Raw genomic sequence first — 19,323 nt, 5'->3', positions numbered from 1 at the left:
CGGCGGAGGGCCCCCTGCCATATCAGCCTGTGGGGGCTCAGCTGAGATAGGCGTGACGCTTGGACCCCTGCTGCCCTGCACTCTCCTGGCCCCTCTGCACGGGCTCCCAGGCACGGCTGCAGGGACCTCAGGTCATCCTTGGGCTCCCCAGCCACCTCTGTGGAGAGCTTAGGTCACCCTTGGGCTCCCTGGCCACCTCTGTGGGGAGCTTGGGTTACCCTTGGTTTCCTCAAACCCCTTTGCAAAGAGCTTGGGTCACCTTTGGGCATCACAAGCTGATGAATGGCCACATTTTCAAAACAGCCCAGCGTGTTTCAAACTCAGGGGTGTACAGGGTAGGTGGAGCAAGTGCCATGAGAACCCAGCTGGACCCTCCCGAAAGTCTGGCCCCGCTTTCTCCGGGCAAATAGAACTCGAGTAGAAAGGGCCTGAAGCCAGCTCTCTGCCAGCAGCCTGTGCACTGGCTCGCTGCAGTCGCTGGGCATTGGTGCTTCCCTGGAGGCGGTAGGTGGAGCTGCCAAGGGCAGTCTGTTTAAATAGCACTGTGTGGTGTGTGTTTAGGGCCATTTGGAGATAACCTGGTGCTCTGGGAGAAGGGTAGGCAGTGAAATACTCTCAGGCAAGAGCAACTTTCTGAGTTGAGGCCTCACTTTCAGCTTGTAGGCTCCCATGCCACCCCAAAACCTGGCTCAGCAGAGACTTTTGATCAAGGGGGGAAAAGTCGTGAACGATGACCACTCTGTGGTGGCTGATGTGTACGTGGAAGATGGAGTGGTGCAGCAGGTGGGACCGAACCTAAACCCTGAGCCACCCACTGGACTTGTCGTGCTGGATGCAACCAACAAGCTAGTGATCCCTGGGGGCATCGATACTCATACACACATGCAGTTCCCTTTTATGGGTAGCAGGTCAAAAGATGACTTCTATACAGGAACAAAGGTGGGTGCACATATGCATGTTTCTGTGTCCATCTGAGCTTTCTTAGAAAGGGATGTCTGCTGGTTATTCAATATTACTTCTAAAAGAGAGAACAGTGTGAATAAAGCACAGGCAATTGTTACTGTCCGTTGGCTGGGACATTGTAATAAGCAGTTGGGGTACTCAGAGGTCCACCTTCAACCAGTATGTTATTTGGGTTCCTTCAGAGACTTTTCTGGCTGTGGGTGGCAAGTGTTAAGTGCAGTTATTTACCCTGGCTGTCGCCATGCAGACTACAACTTGCACTGTTACATGCAACAAGCTCATACTTTTCTGAGCAAAGGTTAACTAAAGCAACAGTTCAACTCTCCAGTGCGTTGGGAGCACTTCTGTGGTCATCTGATCTTTCTCCTCTGTTAGCATGGGGGAATGCAAGCTTTTCTTCTGTCATTCACTTCTGCCCTTACTGTGTGTCTCAGTGAAAGTCCAGTTCAAATACACTTTCTAAAGTATCTCATTCCTCCCAGTTTTACACTTGCAGTGGTTTTTTTCAGCTTTTAAGCTGATCTCGTTACATTCCCTGCATTAGCAGTGTATCAATTACTAGTGTTAACAGTATTATGCATCATCTCCATACGGTAAAAATACTCATATAGAGCTCCCTAAAATTTGTAAGGTACTTTTCTAAAAGCTTTGCTGTGCAGGCCGAAATCCTTTGCCCACAGAAGGGATCATATTGCCCTACTTGGCTTGTCTGTTAGCTAGCATCCTCAGAGAGCCTGTTATATCCTGTCCCTCTCACTGCAGAACTGGGGTTTGCTAAAAAGCAGAAAGCACTAGTGCATCCCTTCTAAAGAAATGGATTTCACTGATGTACATTTTTTCTGATGTGCAAAATACTAATTTGCCTCTTTGAAATAGTTGAATTAAGTTAAATTCAACTCCTTTTGACAAATGGTGTGGTGCAGTAACCACACAACTTTTAAGAACGTTTAAAGTTTGCAGTCCTGCTTAGATTGACCCTATTCTTTAACAGGAAATTTCATTTCTTGCTTGCCCCATCATGTCATGAGAGTGTGAGTTAGATTGTTTGAGTGGCGTAACTATACATTTCCATAGTCTAACAAGATTTGCCTTTTTTTAATGTTGAGTCCAGAGTACTGAAGGGAGGGCTACAAATGACCTGTATGCTATCCTTAAATTACTGGCATATTTCTTTCAGTAACAATATTTATTCCAACTCAAGGTAGATTTGCTGGTGTTCCTGCTATATTTGGAATGGAAATATTTTACATTGGGTAGTTTTAAGCACTAGAATTGTTCTTCTCAATGAGCACAGAAGTTACTGCCTGTCAGAGTTCAAGGAGCGTCTGGATGACGTTCTTAGTCATATGGTTTAGTTTTAGGTAGTCCTGCGAGGAGCAGGGAGTTGGACTCAATGATCCTTATGTGTCCTTTCCAGTTTGAGATATTCTATGATTCTATAGTGACTCATTATAATAGACTGTAATTATTCTGCAAAACTTTGACAAAAAATTATTTTGTCCATCACAGCAGATCTTTCCTGCTATACCAAAATGGCTGCTATGTCAAACATAACATGTCTCTCCAAGTTAGACGTAAGATAAGATATAAAAGGAAAGCTACAACATTGAATTTCCACCTCCAGAACCAATAGCTGAAAAAGGATTATAAATTTAATCAAGGGAATTTTTTTCCCCAAACTAAGTATCTTCTGTAGCTATCTGGTAGAAATGAGGGAATCTATTATTATATGGGCCTCACAATGCTGTCTTTTTCAGATGTCCTGAAAAAAATTGTAGTTACCAAAATGGCTTCCACAAGCAGTTTTTAGACTTCACACTGCTTTTTGTGATAAATGGAGAGAAAAAGATCAAGTCCAAAATGGCTGTTCTGCTTGTCTACAGGCATCACAAAGTATGTTTCCTGGCTGAATGAAGTGCAGAATTTGATTTCTGGAATACTTAGTTTACATAATTTACAGTACACAAAAATACATATTAATGTTTTGTCATTTTCTGCAACGATCCTTTATTTCTCTGTGAAGACGATTTTTGTAAACTAATTATCAACAATGTATTTAGAAATTTGACATCGCAAGAGAAACCAAACAAATGTGACTTGAAGCCAGAAGATGATTTTGGTTGACAGGAGAAAACATGTGAAAGAAACAGCAATGACTGTGGCTTTCTCTTAAGACGTCTGCTTGAGGTGTAAATGATCTCATTCTTCAAGTGCCTCCATTGACTTTAAAGGGAACCGAAGATGCAGACTAACTCAGATGTAGGTGCCTACACCGTAAATCCCAAATTAAAGGAGATAAATTGTGTGCTAACTTGCAAAAAAAGTACTGATTTCAGTTAGCATATAGGTGTTTTGAATAACTTTTTGAGGCACTGGACAGAGAAACTGCAAATCAGAGACTGCATACACAAAACAGGATGTCCAGATAGTCACTTTGCTGCCTAAAAGAAGACTCTAGATCCAGCCCAGTGATGAGATGTCAAAAATTTAGATATTGTAGACCTTCTTAACCCAGGTCAAAGCATGGAAAGTGTTCAGAGCTATTTACTCAAGGTCATCGTCTGACAAGTATTTTGGCAAGAGAATCAGAGAAAGTTGTGTTCCAACTATTGCAAAATGTGCTACAGTGATTAGCTAAGATTTACCCATTCAGTTGAATAAATAAAGGCACAGAATACCTCTCTTTACAAAGAGAGGGGAAAAAAGATATTGGGGGAAAAAAGAGACTCTGAGTGGAGTTGTGGAACCAATGACTTTTTTTTTTTTCTTGAAGTTTATAAATATTCTTTAATTCTAAATCCTGTTTAACAAATAAGAAGTCAATCTGTCTTGTTGAAAAAAAATTTTGAAAGTTTGAACAACTTCTCGTGGAGAAAATGTTCTGCAGAATTCATCACAGATTCACAAATATTTATGTCACTCTCCAAACTTCTTTTTTTGCAAAATATACTGACATATTTACACTTGTGCTTCTGATTGCTGGAGAGAAGGAATGAAGAGACTGATTGATCTAGAAATAGGAAGAGTAATTTAGCATGAATTTGAACTGTGTATATTTTGATCTGAATTGGTTGTACCTGTTGTGCAAAGGGATGTTGTTCAGAGCAATCGAGAGGATTTCTCTGGCTAATTTGGAAGATTGCAACAATTACAAAGAAATTTCTGTATTGGATCAATTTCTGTTGGTCGGGGATCTGGTTTCTGGGAGTGACTAATAAAGATCCTTCAAAGGAAAAAAAAAAGTAATAATTCAATTGTCTATAAAGGAGAGTGAAAATTACTGGTTCAAAAGCAATTTTTGATCCTCATAACATACATAAAGTAAAATTTTTGTTTATTTATTTACTTGTAAATATTTATATGGAGGATTTAAATACCTCATTCTATTTCAAAACCTGCTATGCAGTTTTACTAAATTATACCCTGCCAGTAACAAAAATAATTTTAAAATACTTTAAAAATCCTTTTGGTGTTAGGCAAGAGTTTGGGGATTTTCACACTGGATTTTCAAACTGAATCTGTTTTTTTTTCATTGTGTATCTGCCCCTTAATACTTTCCTGTCACACAGGCTTGTGTTTTTCAACTATGTAGGCTCTGAGGAAGCATTTCTCAAGTTGACTATGGTCTTCTGGTGCTCTTCTTTCTCAGTGATCCCACCCACTTAAGGAAACTCACTGATGCATGAATGCTGCAGACTCATCTCCAAATCTTTGATCAGATTTTGTACATGTGTGAAAACTTCTTCAGTCTGAGAATTTCCCCATGATTCTCCTGAATACCTACCTGTTCGAGAACATCCTCCTCAAAGGAGGTGAAATTAATCTCCACAATCATTTTGCAAATTCAGATTTTACTCAGGGAAACTCTTCAGTGGCTTTTGGCTTTTCAGTATATCAAGATAAATTGTTGCACGGGGAATCGGAGAGGGTGGGAGGAAATTTGCATTCTCTCTGATTGCTAAATATTAACTTTCTTGGTTTCAGGCTGCTATAGCAGGAGGAACCACTATGATCATCGACTTTGCCATCCCTCAGAAAGGCTGTTCTCTTATTGAAGCCTTTGATACATGGAAAAGCTGGGCAGACCCTAAAGTCTGCTGTGATTATGCACTGCACGTGGCAGTTACGTGGTGGAGCAACAAGGTAGACACAATAGCTCATTTTCAATTCCATGAATTGGTACCGCACCTGCTTTGAATTAGTCCTCATGTGCTAAATATAGCTTACTGACAGTGTAATAGTTAGTGTATTTTTGTGTGTAAAAACTACATTTGAAATAGTCCACATCCTTCTAAAAGTACGTGTATTTGAAAAAATAAAGAAAGTCTGCAGATAGCCTACATCTTTGGATAATACTGCACAAAGTTAAAGGAAAAGGAAGCAGTTGTGCAAGACCAAGACCAGGCAGGCCAGAGTGGGCAAGAGGTGTTTGCATAAATTTTGGCTTTTGTTACTTGAACACTTGATAATCTATGCTCCTGTTGAGTCTTGGTGTTACTTTTTTTTTAATAAGGTTATACATGAAAAATACGGTACTTAACTTTATTTGTAAAGGAAAAGTTCTATTCCTGAGTGACTGCAGTAATATCTCCTTAAAGTGAAGCAGGATTGGAGCCAATAATTACTTGAATGTGAGATTATCTAAAAAACCTTATTGGAATTTACTTATGTGAGAATCGTCCTTGTTGTGTGAATGTTTGCTGATAGCCTGAAAGCTTTACCGAATAAATTAACTTTTCAGGTACTTGACATCTCTCTGAACCTGACCCAGGTTTTACAAGACCACTTTGGATCCTCAGAGAACATGCATCAGCACATAGATATAAAGTAAATTCCATTTTTAAATATGAGTGCTTCCTCCAATTTTTTACTTTTAAAATATATAAACCGAAGTCTTCACTCTGCAAACACCACATCTTTGGTATTCTGTGCACCGAGCACTAAATAAACTGACCCCAACTTGTAGGTCAAAGCAAAGACATAAAATAAATTCTGCAGTGAAGTTTGAGGAATGTGCATTTGAAACAGCTTTAGCAGAGAAGAGTGGAATTGTACTGAAAAATCCAATAAAACTAGGGAGGTGTAAATCAATGAAATGTTCTGGTTTATGTTAACTGTTTTTAAAGGCCAAGATTGAAAGAAAAAAGAAAGATCTGATGTTTTGTAGCTCTAAAAGACCTGGGTAAAGAAGACTTTGATATTTCATGCCTTTCTAATTAGCTATCATCTCCTCAGGATTTAAAGTATTGATTAAAAACATACATTCTTTACAGTGCCTTCCCTTAGTCATAGTAATCAGTGAAGAAGAAAATAAATGACGTGCCTCTATATTTGCGCCAGAGCAGGGCCTTATGTCAGGTATTTATTTGTTTGATAATTCCCACTGAAGATATGCTCTGGATAAGTCCTCCTCTGGATAAGTCCAGAAAATTTCCTTGAGTTTTATATCAATCTCTCACTTTTCTTGGGCAGATTCAACCAGATTATTAGAGAGAAGATGAAAAATAATGTTTTACTTCTTCAAAGGAATTCATCCCATGGAAATTGTAATAGCATCACAGATACACGTCAATTACTGTCACCATCATTTTACTGGGAAGGGAGAGCCAAAGTTAGGTAATGAATAGTTCTAGGTAACCAGCTGCACAAGAAACCTTTGGGCTAAAATCTGCATCTTTCTTTCTTTCTTTGGGACATAATGTTTTGCTGGGCTTCACAGACTCTAGCAGAAGCAGGGAATCCTATCAAGGACGGCATATAAGAAAAAAAGCAGGCTTGCAGCTAGTGTTTGAGAGTTTTGTTTGATGACAAAATATTTCAAAAGGCTGTGTGTTGTTTGGAGTCAGGACAAAGCTCTAGGAGATAAGATCTTTTCTGTCACTCTGTAATTTGCCAGAAGCTGAAGCCTATTACGATCCAATTTTGAAAAGAAATTTTGCACAAATTTCCATACTCTATAAGTTGGATACATTTGTTGTAATATTGGACTGGGTGTTTTCAACATCAGGAGATTTGTTTGGAATAAAATTCTGCTTCACTATTTTTTAAAAAAGCATTCCCTTCCTGCAATTAGCTTGTGCCTCCAGTTTCTGCACTGCAGTCGTACTGGTTTATATACTTTGAGAATCAATTTGATACAAGAAGAAGAGTATAAGTCAGTCTTTATATATGTGACTTAGGCTGTTTGGACTGAATGTATGTTTGATGGGTGAGTAAAGGCTCACCCTGTTTGGACTGAACATATGTTTGATGGGTGAGTAAAGGCTCACCCTTCATACTTACGACTTCTTTATACAAAATTATTAACAGGTAAAATATAATATTACTGTTTTTTGAAAATTGCTGGCTGTCTTTCAGGTGAAGGAAGAAATGAAAAGTCTTGTTCAAAAGAAAGGCGTCAACTCCTTCAAGATGTTTATGGCCTATAAAGGTATATATATGGTCAATGATGAGGAGTTATATTCAGCCTTTTCCTGCTGTAAGGAACTTGGAGCAGTTGCTCAAGTCCATGCAGAGAATGGGGAGCTAATTGCACAGGTAGGCATTTGACATTTTGTCCATTGAAGTCAGGAATATAAATGGTCCTGTTATCTAAGCACTTCAATAGATGTATTAGTACCATCGTTGTATCATAGCGAAAGGCTTTTCTACCCTATTTTACTTCCATGGAACTGAAGACAAACATCTTGTCCAAGATCCTAAAGGATGCTTGTGGTGGGCTAAGAAATTGTAACCTGGAGTCCTGGGTTCAGGGTAGACAGAAGGCAAATGATCCTGTTATAATGAAAGTTATACTTGCAGTATAATATATATATTTGCAATATAATATGTACACTTGACTGACAAAGAAGGCATCAGTCAGAGCCTGACCATCGACCAGGTCAAAGGGGGAGCACTCGGCCAAGTATTTAGATGTCATGTGTGTGATGCCTGACCCTAGGTCTCTCCAAACATAGTCAGCTCATCTAACAGGAGCGAATCCAGAAGTATGGAGAAAGCTTCACTGACTGGGCACAAAAGTCTCAGTGTCCCTCTATGCATAGTTAGCCTCACTTCACGCTTGTTACTGCCATCTTAGTGCTGCGTGGAGGCACTGGGAGTACAACTACACTGATGGCTTTGAGTTTCTTCAACTCGTCTACTCAACAGTGCTTTGACTCTGCCCCAGGTCCCATAATGGAAATGAATTTATTGCTAAGTGATCTCAAATCAGCAAAGCATAAGTTTCTGGAATATAGTGAGGACAAAATCTTATGCCTCTTAAAACCTTGGAGCCTCATTCAGAGGCTCTGGATGTGTATCTTTGTGCTTAGTAAGGATCTTACCATTTTTTTCCAATGAGGAATTAGTACTGTTATCTCAATTACTGGCTGTGATCATTTAAGAGTACATACTGAGAAAGAGGTGGAATTTTCAAAAGCAGTGATTTATCCCTGCAAGCCAGTGGAGTGTGTTCTCTGAAGTCACTTAGGTATTCTGAGACCTGTGTTTATTGAGAGATATATTGGATTTCAGATAACAATAACTTCTCTTGAAAAAAAATCATAACTGCCTTTTTTTTTTCCTCAAACTAGCTGCAGTGGCTGCTTTAGGATCCATTTGGCTGACAGCATGTTCATGACACTATGGTTCCACTGTAACTGACTCTTACATGCTTTTCAGGGTGCAAAGAAGATGCTGGCCATGGGAATAACTGGCCCTGAGGGGCATGAGCTGTGTCGTCCTGAAGAAGTGGAAGCTGAAGCTACACAGAGAGCAATTACCATAGCAAATGCTGTAAACTGCCCCCTTTTTGTAGTCCATGTAATGAGCAAATCTGCAGCAAGGGTGATAAGTAATGCACGAAGAGAAGGTAAAAGTCCTAATTCTTTTATGCTTGGGCAGTGGCATTGGAGGAAGGGTCATGGAAAACCAAACATAGCATCAGTGTCCTACTTGTCATGGGTGCCATAACCCTCAGAACATGGGTGAATTTCTTGGAGTGAGATGTCTAAACTATGTAAGTGTGTTGTGGGGCCCAAGGGGAGCTAAGCAGTGTGGAAGAACAACAACTGAGATTGAGACTGTCCCTTCTCCCTGGAGCAAACATTTTTCTCCGTCGTACTGTACCTCCAAGGTCAAAGTAATGGCCAGGACAGCATTGTTGCATTAAAAATGATGCGACCAGTCCAAGACAATATATGCTCTGCTATTCCCGTCCCTTGAGTTATAGTCTGCAAGCTATTATTACCAGCTATTCAGATGAGAAATTCCACAACAGAGACCACACCATGTTTTTACAGACAGTGCCATGTCATGACCAGGACTCCACTGGGCACTTAGAAATCACGGTGATGATAACAGTGTCTGAAAGCCTCAATTCCCTCCAGGGAAGGGTTTTTCAGGTCATACACTGCAGGGTTCATGAATAGTTCTGGTCAGCCAAGGGAACCTGACCCTCTTGACCATCTGTTGGGCAGGCTAGAAGCAACCTATGACTAGGCTGTAGGGATTCAGGATGTTTTTACCTCCTCATCTGTAAGTTCATCCAGAGTAGCCTGTGGAACCACTGTGCTGTGAGGAGACATTATGTGGGTGGAAGGAATAGGACAGAGGCATGTGATTTGGAGGGCCTAAAACTTTATGGAATACCTGTCCTTGTTATCCTTTTACACCTCAGCTTGTGTTCATCTGACCCAACATGAATAGCATACAGACCCGAGTTTCCTTATTTCTTGACTTTAGATAATGCTTACACTGGGGGCGTAGATTATTAATATCAAAATGCAGAGTATTAGAGCTTGAGGAAAGTGCAGTCAAAACCAGCATGATATCATTGTGCAAAATAGATAGATATGTTTATGTGGAATATGTATTGATTATGACTTCTAGTAAGATTTACCAGTAATTCAAGTTTATAATCTACCAGAATATTTTTTACTAGTACATCTTTTGGTACTGTGCTATATTAGATTCCTCCACTAGATGACAGTGCTGCTGGTAATGTGGATTATGTTCACAGTGTACGGTTATTTGTACATTCACAGGTGTGGTGTCAACATTAACTACAAGAAGCTGTAACAACAGTTAAAATACCCAGATTAAAGATGAAACATTGGCTGTGAGCATAAAAGAGCAAAGATAGGAGGTGGTGTTTTATAACACAGTATAAAAGTACAAAATTCTATGCTGATAGTAAATACTGTAAAATATTGTTAGGCATGTGTGTAAGAATAGTCTGCAGTGCCAGTATGATAACTGACTTGATAACAGTATGCTTCTTCAATGTGTAAAAAGAAGAAATTGGTACAACTTATGCTTATAGTGGTGCAAACTGGATTTTATAGCTTCCTGCGTTCATGCAGTCAGAATCATCAATGCTTGCCTTTGGGCACAGCAATCTAAAACATCTCTCCGTAATTATTACTTCCTATTTGCATGGAAGTATACTGTTTAGGAAACAGAAATCTGCGATTGATTAAGAAATTTCAAAAGATAGCTACACACAAAAGATAGTACCACAAAGGTAGGTACAATTATAGTTTTTAATGACACTGATCTGTATAAACTCTGGCAATTAGAAATTCATTGTTGTTAGTTTCAGTAAAAGTTATTTTACATTCTTCAATTAAAAGTGGTAATACAAAACAAGGCGTTCCAGACAAAAAAAAAAATTCTCAAAGTATTGTGTGAATGACATAAATAAAGCCCATATATTTTGCTGAAAGATATTCAACTTGGACAGGTTAAAACCATTCTGACACGAAAGCTGTGTAAACTCTTAAATACAGGAGGGCTCTCAAGCATTTGAAATATACACTCTAATGCAGTTTATTCATCTTTGCAAGATTACTTCTCCATTTCTTGATGCTAGCTTCCTGCTATTTACAATTGTGAAATTGTTCATGTTCCTTTCCAAGCACTTAGCAGGAAGTACAGTGTGTGGATGCATATTCCTCCCTGCTCATGTCGGGGGAAGATTGATATGCCTTCCTATTCCATCACTGACCTCAAAAGGGGGGAGACTGATCTTCAGTGAGCGTAATCTATTTTCTGGGTGACAGTGTGATACCAGAGTTGAAGCATTGCTTCTCAAATTCTGTGGGATGGTGATTTTCCTAGTCAAAAATGTAAGTCAGAGCCCAGTTCTTCTTTGTCCCTCATTTAGCTATAGAAGGTGAACAATAATATTAGAGCTAGAGACCAAAGGCCTGATCCAGTTTGCGGAAGAGAGTAGGCATAATTCTCTTGTCTTCAGTGAGCTGTGGCTCAGACCTTAAAGGCTAAAATCAATCATACAGACTGTAAAAGGATACTAGTTCTTATACTAGAATAAGCAAACTTTAGGGGAATCACATGAGTGACCACCTTTCCTTCTCCCCTCCATCCCCAAGTCCACCATCTATGTCTGCTCTGATCTCCAGCAACACTGGCCACCGAAGGAAATCTCCAGATTGTAGCAGCATGTTTTTCATGTACGTCAGCAACAGCTACATTGCTGCTGAATATTTAACAGGAAATCCAAGATTTCCATATTGTGACTGTGTTGAAAAGGGAGGGGTTAACTCATGCCCCCATTCTGTTCTTTTTGGGCCCTACCAGCCTGTTTGCACAGGCTCAAAAGCGATGGTTCACCATTTCTCCCTTTGTGAGGGTCAAAGACAGCACCTCTCTGTTCTTGCTCATCTCAGTGGGATGTTTCTTCATCTCTGGGCAGAACATGATCTTGAATCTTGCTAGAATAGGTAGAGGAACTGTCTGCTTCCACAGAAGGGCAGTCTGATTATCTCTGTGTGCTCAATCTCATTCCCTTGAGTGGGAAGTCAAAGAGGATCCTCTTTCTGCTATAGTGTGTCTTCCCTACAATGAGAAGGCAAGGCTCTAGAGCGCCGGTGTCAAGCAGTTGCAGCTCCCTCTCCTTGTTAGGACTACCTGATGTGAACTTACTGGGGAAAACTAATGTGGCCCTGTCACTCATTCCTTCAGCTAGTAACACCTACGGGGAAGCAAGGCTAATAAAATGTGATGTAGGGATATATGACTTATACTGCCTCCCACTTAAAAATGCTTTCATTCTAAGTGTACAGAAGACTAGAGATCATATCCCTTTGCCCATTTAACTGTGCTGTTACAGCTAAGGAAATAAGACTTTCTAGGGCAGATTAGAACTGAAGAGCAGCATCTTACTAAAAAGTCAGTTTTTAAAAGGTTTCTCCCTTTTAAAAAATGCATACAAAAATATGTACTTGATCAGATTACAAGAAGCTTGCTTAGACTTATAAGTCATGGCTTAGGTCTGCTCTTAGTGAGAGGAAGGGCATGCCCATAGCTGTGGGTATACAGACTCTCAAGCTGATTCTGAGCACAGGAGTGCAACTAAAAATGCCAACTTTTTAGCTAGCTCATGCAGGACAGCTCAAGTCCAGACTGTAGATAGCGTAACTGATCCAATGCTATGCCTGATTCAATAAACCCTGCCTTGCAGTTCTGCGTCTTTCAAATCATAGCTGGTCAGTGAGTATCTTTGCCCCATATGACCTTATCTTAAGTGCTTCTGAAACTTTTACTAGAATAAGCACACAGGGACCAGTTTTTCAAGCCTGTAAATGTTAGTTGGTGTTTCTCAAGATTATAACTCTTTTTGAGTTCTGATAGGTGGTAAAATAAATTGCAGTTGCGTGTTCTTCTTTGTTATAAAGTAATTTATGTGAAAATAGCTCTTGCCAGCCCGTTTGGGCATCTGATGAAGAAGTCACAAAATCCACAGCTAATTTCCAGCAGCTCAGAGATGTCAGAAAGACCAAACAGCAGAACATTTTATGCTTACTATTTTTATTGAATGCAGGAAAATATAACAAATGGAAAGACTTGATTTATTACCGCATTGCTCCAGTTTTATGGCAGAAGCCAATCGAGCTAAAAGAACCTTAATGCAGAATTTCCTGGTTGCCAATCGAGCTAAAAGAGCCTTAATGAAGAATTTCCTTGTTATTTGGATTAAAGCAGAGTCTTGATATTATTGCACCCTTCAGTCTGTCTAGTCACGGCCCAAATGAAATGCAATTGCACAGTCAGCAGAAGTGTCCAGATGTAGTCCGTTGAAACTGCAGTGTTCACTCGCAAAATCACTTGAGGAAACGGCTTGTACTCTTCCCACTCATGGGAGCAAGCGGAGCTGCTCAGGTCAAATTCTGACTGCAGAAATACTGTCATCAGCTGTGGTACATGAGTTAGAATCAACTCAGCATATACAACTGTGAGTTTGGAGACTTCATTTTTATGTTGTGAAACTGAGATAAGAAAATAATTTATGGAAGCTAAAATTTTACTCCTTTCCTAGCATTTTAACTTTTATCATTTATAGCTACGTCCTAATGATTAATAGTTTAGGTTTGGATGGAAGTTTCTTTAGCATGTTTAGATGCAGTAGGAAAGACACACATCACACCACACTTCTTCCTCCCCCAGTTTCCACTGACTTTGCTCATGAAAAATCTGTCAAAAGCCTAATAGGTAAATATAGGAGATTAGTTATATATGCAGGACTTTTTCTGTATATATCTAGGTTTGTGGCAGCCTGCCCTCAAATACTCCGTTTGGAGTTGCCCAAGGAAGGACAAGATCCCCCTATCCCCCTAACTCCTGCAGCAGCTCTGAATTAGGAAAACACTAATATGACTCAAACCTCCTCATTCACGGAGTGGACATATCACTTACATGGGTCGCCTCATATCCAGTGCTTTAGGTTTTGAAAATAAGATGCAAAAAACAGCAAATAACTGCTTAAGTCATGATTTCCAGTCCAAAAAATGGTGGTGGTCTCCCTCTGAGCCCAAGTGTAAACCTATAAATATGTAGATAAGTGGGACTGAGAGCTTAGAAAGCTCCAAGCCAAAGCGTCAGTACAAGACAAGCACATACAGCATGTCAGAGCATGCTGAGATGGTTATAGCAAATTAATAATGCTAATAGGGAGTCTTTAGGTTGTGGCAGAAGTTAAACTATGCAGTACTTGGAGTAAATGTACAGTATAGTAATGTCAGAGCAGGTCTTGAAACCTTGTAGAAATAACTGTAGAACTATGGGTTTTAAATGGTATGAGGCCTTTTTGCAAGTCTAGCACAGAAAATTTAACAAATGGCACTACTGCAGTGGGAAACATATTTTGAAAAGAATTGAGCTCCTCAATAGCTACATATGCTAGTGTAGCAGTTATAATCCAATAGCTCACAGAAGTACCAGAATCTAATGTGGAGAGAGAAATCTGCAAAGGTTTGCTTTGCTGTTTTCCGACAGTACAGTGAATGCCTCACTTATGTGCAGAAAGCCAGAGAAAGGTCACTGTCTTTTATCACCGAGCCATTACCAGCTGAGCCCTTCCTGGGTTAATGTAGTGATAGTTCTAATAAAAATTGTCCCTGGAGTGAAATCTGGGATCCGTAGCAAGATACCCACTGTCTATAGGGAACAGGGGAAGGAGAAAGCTCTTGCTGGAATCCAGCAGAGGCTGCCTTTAACCAGCATCAAGCAGCCTGTGAGTGGGTGTGTGAGGTCCCAGCTCACTCTAGTTCTTTGGTAACCATCACAGTCAGAGGCATTACCACCTGTCACCTACAGGACTGCAAAGTGGCTGGACCACCTTCTCAGGAGTGAAACACCTTATTTCATCTCCCATTTTGTTCTGATGAGTTTCAATTCCATGTTTCCTAGGAGGAAAAAATAGTTAAAATATGTTAGCTCTATCCAAAGGCTAACAGCCAGTCTGGGTTGTAATCCTCTTCTGAGGAATCTGGAATACTGTGCAGCAAAGAATTAAAGATTAAAATTTGGGAAATTACTTTTAAAATTAAATTATTTATAGTTTCTTATTAGCGAAATGTTTTTACACTCTTTAAATTTATGTCTGGTGCCACATTGTTTTTCCTGGAACAGTTATAGCCTGACAATTAAAAGTACCACCTTGCAAAGTCTGTATGCTGTATATATTAACTTACATTGTTACACAGTCAATAATTTCAGAGCACCAAACAGGTGCTACCAAGAAATATATGGATCTTGAACATTATTAATGCAGCTCAGGACTGTGTTCCTTTTGAAATCTCAATCACATGCCTGGTAAACAATATGTAAACCCTGTTATAATATATCTGTCAACAATTTAATTAAAAAACTTGCCCAAGCAATGTTCTTATGAGGAAATATATTGGGAGATCACCAGCAGAATATTCAGAACACAAATGCTGTGTTATAGCTTAGTTTATTATGTCCTTCCATATGTTGGTTGAAACACTCATTCAAATTTAAATCCATTGCCACCAAAAAGATCCCGAACAGGGAAATACAAGATATGCATTTTTATGTTGTTTGATGATGATACTATTGCTTTACATTTTTCAGGAAAGGTGGTTTATGGGGAGCCTATTGCTGCTAGTCTTGGCACCGATGGCACCCACTATTGGAGTAAAGACTGGGCTCATGCTGCAGCATATGTCATGGGACCTCCTCTGAGACCAGATCCATCTACTCCTGGTTTTCTCATGAACTTACTGGCCAAGTAAGTAGATGAACAAACAGTGACAGCTGATGCCCAAATACACAGCAAATTCTGTATCGAATATATAATAACAAGTTGACGCCCTGGAGATTTTCTAAGTACAGAATGTTATGTTATCAGGAAGGAGAAATGGAAGATGGAACCATAGATGAAAAACATTTTCTGTTACAGAAGTTAGAAAGTGTTCAGATTTTGTTTCTCTGAACTCTTGTGGCCTTCTGTTCCCATTTGATTTCAATCAATAAGCCTTGCCTTACTAATACTGCAGCAAAAATTGAAACATGACTAGGGGGAAAGTAAGGCTGTAAGTCAGCTGGAAACGTGTAAAAAGTGGGGTCACAGCTAAGAGTTCTGGGTTTTGTTGTCAGCTGCCCTTTTCACTTGAAATCTGGATGCTGCATAAAAACTAAGCCTGATGACTTCTGAAGGTAGATACAAGTTGTCTACTTTATAACATCTCCTTCAGAAGAAAGTAGGAACAGAAGTATGCTTCATATACTTGCAGTTAACAAAATGTGTAGTTTACTGGTATTTCATTACCAATAAAGCTTAACTCCACAAAAGGGTTGAATTTGACCAAAGAGTCTGTGAAGGTATGCCTTAACACTGATGGTTGTGCAGATCCATAGTAATTTCACAGCGTATATGGAGTGACACAGTCTAAAATTGCTCTAAGTGAGGATGGAACCAAGCCCTTTGCTCTGGGCAAAGTGGGACAGTCCTCCATTTGTGGGACACCTTTGACATATCCAAAGTAAAAGTGTTATTTTTGGTGCTTGGTTTCTTCTGAGGAGTTTCTGAAGAGGAAACTGCTTCATAGGCGAACTGGCTCTTACTGTGGAGCTACTCTTGGAGGATGGGACTGAAGACAGGCTGGCAGGGCATATCAATTTTTCCTTGCAAAAGAGATGGCTGGATCTACCCAGCCTTGCAACAGATTTTCCTGTGTGGCACTGTCTGGTACTGCTCTGATTCATAATGAACTTTGTTTCTCCATAGTGATGACCTATCTGTGACAGGGACTGACAACTGCACCTTTGACATATGCCAGAAAGCTCTGGGGAAGGATGACTTCACAAAAATCCCTAATGGAGTGAATGGTGTGGAAGACAGAATGTCAGTCATATGGGAAAAAGGCGTTGTAAGTATATCAAGATGTCTGAACATGGAGGTAATTGATTTCTTTAACAAAATATAATCTCTCAGCAGTGTAAACTCTCCAGTTTTATCAGGTGTGTTTATCATAGGATAACTCCTTTGATCAAATACCATAACAGAGTCCTTACTAACTGTCACTTTATGGTCCGGGGAGATAGAAGAAGATTCTTAGGGCTTAAAAAATAGCACTACAGAATCATTTCCATCGTTTAGCAGCAAAGGACTGCTGTTGTTTCAGCAGTAGTGCACAGTACATTTACTTGCAGCATTTTTTTCAACAGATGAAAGGAAAGTTAGAGGAAAGAGGTGCCCACAGTTTTGACTTGGTCGGTTCTGTATTTTTTCCTCTTTGATCTCTCTCAAACATAGCTGTTGGAGGCACTTCTACACTAGGTGTGTACCTGTCAACTTCTAATTTGTGTTTTCAGCAAGAGGAAACAAGGTAGAGATAAGAAATGCTTCTCTAATGCATGGCTCAGTCCTGTGGTATGATGAGATGAGCACCTTCAAGTCCCATTGACTTCAGATTCTCAGTGCCATCACAAGAATGCTCGGTGCTTCTCAGGACAATGCCCTTCAGGCTCTAAACAAATATGAATATGAAAGCTAGTGGCCAGGCTTTTTGGATATGGGGTGGTCTGATGAGGGGGGGAGGTGAGGCAATTTGATGAGGGATCTGCTGCTTACTGTGTGTTATGTTGCTGTGGCTAATACAATATTGTTAAGTTCCGGAGGCTCTAGTTCAACTTTCTAATGAATGTTAAGTTCTCTTGCAATAGTGAAGTCTTGATAATGCACTGTGAAGCATATTTATTTGTCATAGTAGAATTACCCAACTCACACACCTGGTAAGGATGTGATTCAGAATCTCTCTTGTTTATCTGTATTTGTGATTCAGCTCCAGTTTGTGTGTACAAAGCAGACTTCTGCCTGTATTCACCTGTGGCATAACTCTAGTATGATTATTGATGGTGTAAACTGGAATATAATCTAGCTTGTGGCTAGTATGAAAGGGAGACATGAATATGTACATCAGTGCTGCTTTTGAACACTGTATCCTGTTGGGCAAGATAATTTTTCAAAAGGTTCTTCAATCAGTGATATCCTCCCTTGTCTTACTCGTAAAATATTACACAACTGTGAGAGTTTTTCTGGAAAGCTTCCCTCCCTTCCCACACACCATTATTTAGAAGAGCAGTGTTCGCCACTTTCATTATGCTTTTCTTCTCAGATGACTGCTCACAGGACACCATACAAACATGTTTTTACGACATTCTGATTCCTAGACTGACCTATGCACAATATTACTGCCAGTGTAGCTGGCTTTCCAAGCAAACAACAGTCATGGAGGCTGGATTAAATTATTTATGTAGCCGTGGACAGTCCCAAGACACGTGTGTATGCATTATTGTTTGCCATTTTGCTGATGTGTCACATCAGCAAATCTTTTTTATACTACTTGATCTCAAATATTTACTGAACAGTACTATATCATAGAATCATAGAATCATTAAGGTTGGAAAAGACCTCTAAGATCATCGAGTCCAACCGTTAACCCAACACCACCATGCCCACTAAACCATGTCCCTAAGCGCCTCATCTTCACGTCTTTTAAATACTTCCAGGGATGGTGACTCAACCACTTCCCTGAGCAGCCTGTTCCAAGGCCTGACCACTCTTTCAGTAAAGAAATTTTTCCTCTGTGTTATTGCTGAAGAGATTTGCAAATCACCTTTCCTATATTACACATTGTGCTTTACCTCTCCTTTATGATCTTCTAGGCTCTCCTTAATACTGTCTCACCATTTTCCAAAACCTAGATACTTGAGAGATGTTATGTCTCCTGAGGAAACTTCTGAGCAGGACTACAGATTCAAAGCCAGCTAAAAAATTTGATTTCAGTTGACTTGGCACTGGATCCACAGAGCGTTTGGCTTTAAAGTTGTCTTTTTTTCCCTTTGCTGTAAGATAAAGTAAGATAAAGTTATCGTATTCAGTGAATGTACATTGCAGTATGTGCATCTGAGACAAATAGTTATTTTTATTTCTTTTAAACTCTTCAGTATGACATTTTAAAAAAATATTGATGTGATGTTGGCAGAGAGCTGTCACTAATCCTAGCCTTTTAAACAACAGGAACATTTTTTTTATTCCTTGTTTAAAAAAGTAATGAGTTTGCTTTTGTGTACTCTTCTGCAGTACAGTGGAAAAATGGATGAAAACAGATTTGTGGCTGTTACCAGCACAAATGCAGCAAAAATCTTTAACCTTTACCCGAAGAAGGGGAGAATTGCTGTGGGTTCTGATGCTGACATCGTAATTTGGGATCCCAAAGCTACAAGGTATGTATGGGTAGGTATTTCCTCCCATCCAGCCTCTCTGCAGGAAAAAATATCTCAAAGCCTCTGTACAGCAGTAAGCCTTTGGGGTGAGATTTTGGTGTTTTTCAACGGCACTTCACGTGAATTATTTACAGGTTATTTGTCTCCTACATTAGTGTACGTAAGCAGAGATTTTTGATTTCTAGATGGACTTAAAAAAATTCTCCTAGATTGCTCACCAAGTGCAAAAATAACAAGGTCTGTACATTATGCTACCAGGGCTTGGTATCCTAAGGGTAAAAATAACCACTTTCAGATCTTAGGGTAACTCTGTTAAGTGCTAGAGTA

The 19,323-nt window shown here is 39.7% G+C and overlaps 1 protein-coding gene across 1 annotated transcript; it reads left to right on the top strand.

Annotated features, from left to right (window-relative positions):
* Positions 1 to 540: 540 nt before the first annotated feature.
* On the top strand, positions 541 to 18,996 carry DPYS (dihydropyrimidinase; the record flags this gene model as incomplete). The annotated part of the gene is made up of 7 exons (XM_009574920.1): positions 541 to 939; positions 4,948 to 5,106; positions 7,321 to 7,500; positions 8,626 to 8,815; positions 15,340 to 15,496; positions 16,496 to 16,637; positions 18,854 to 18,996. Coding segments are annotated over exons 1-7 (1,241 nt in total), but the record flags the coding sequence as incomplete, so codon positions are not given.
* Between the last annotated feature and the right edge of the window lie 327 nt (positions 18,997 to 19,323).

This window comes from Fulmarus glacialis, unplaced genomic scaffold, assembly GCF_000690835.1.
Source record: "Fulmarus glacialis isolate BGI_N327 unplaced genomic scaffold, ASM69083v1 Scaffold35743, whole genome shotgun sequence".
Lineage (NCBI taxonomy): Eukaryota > Metazoa > Chordata > Aves > Procellariiformes > Procellariidae > Fulmarus > Fulmarus glacialis.
This window is presented reverse-complemented; position numbering and strand designations above follow the sequence as displayed.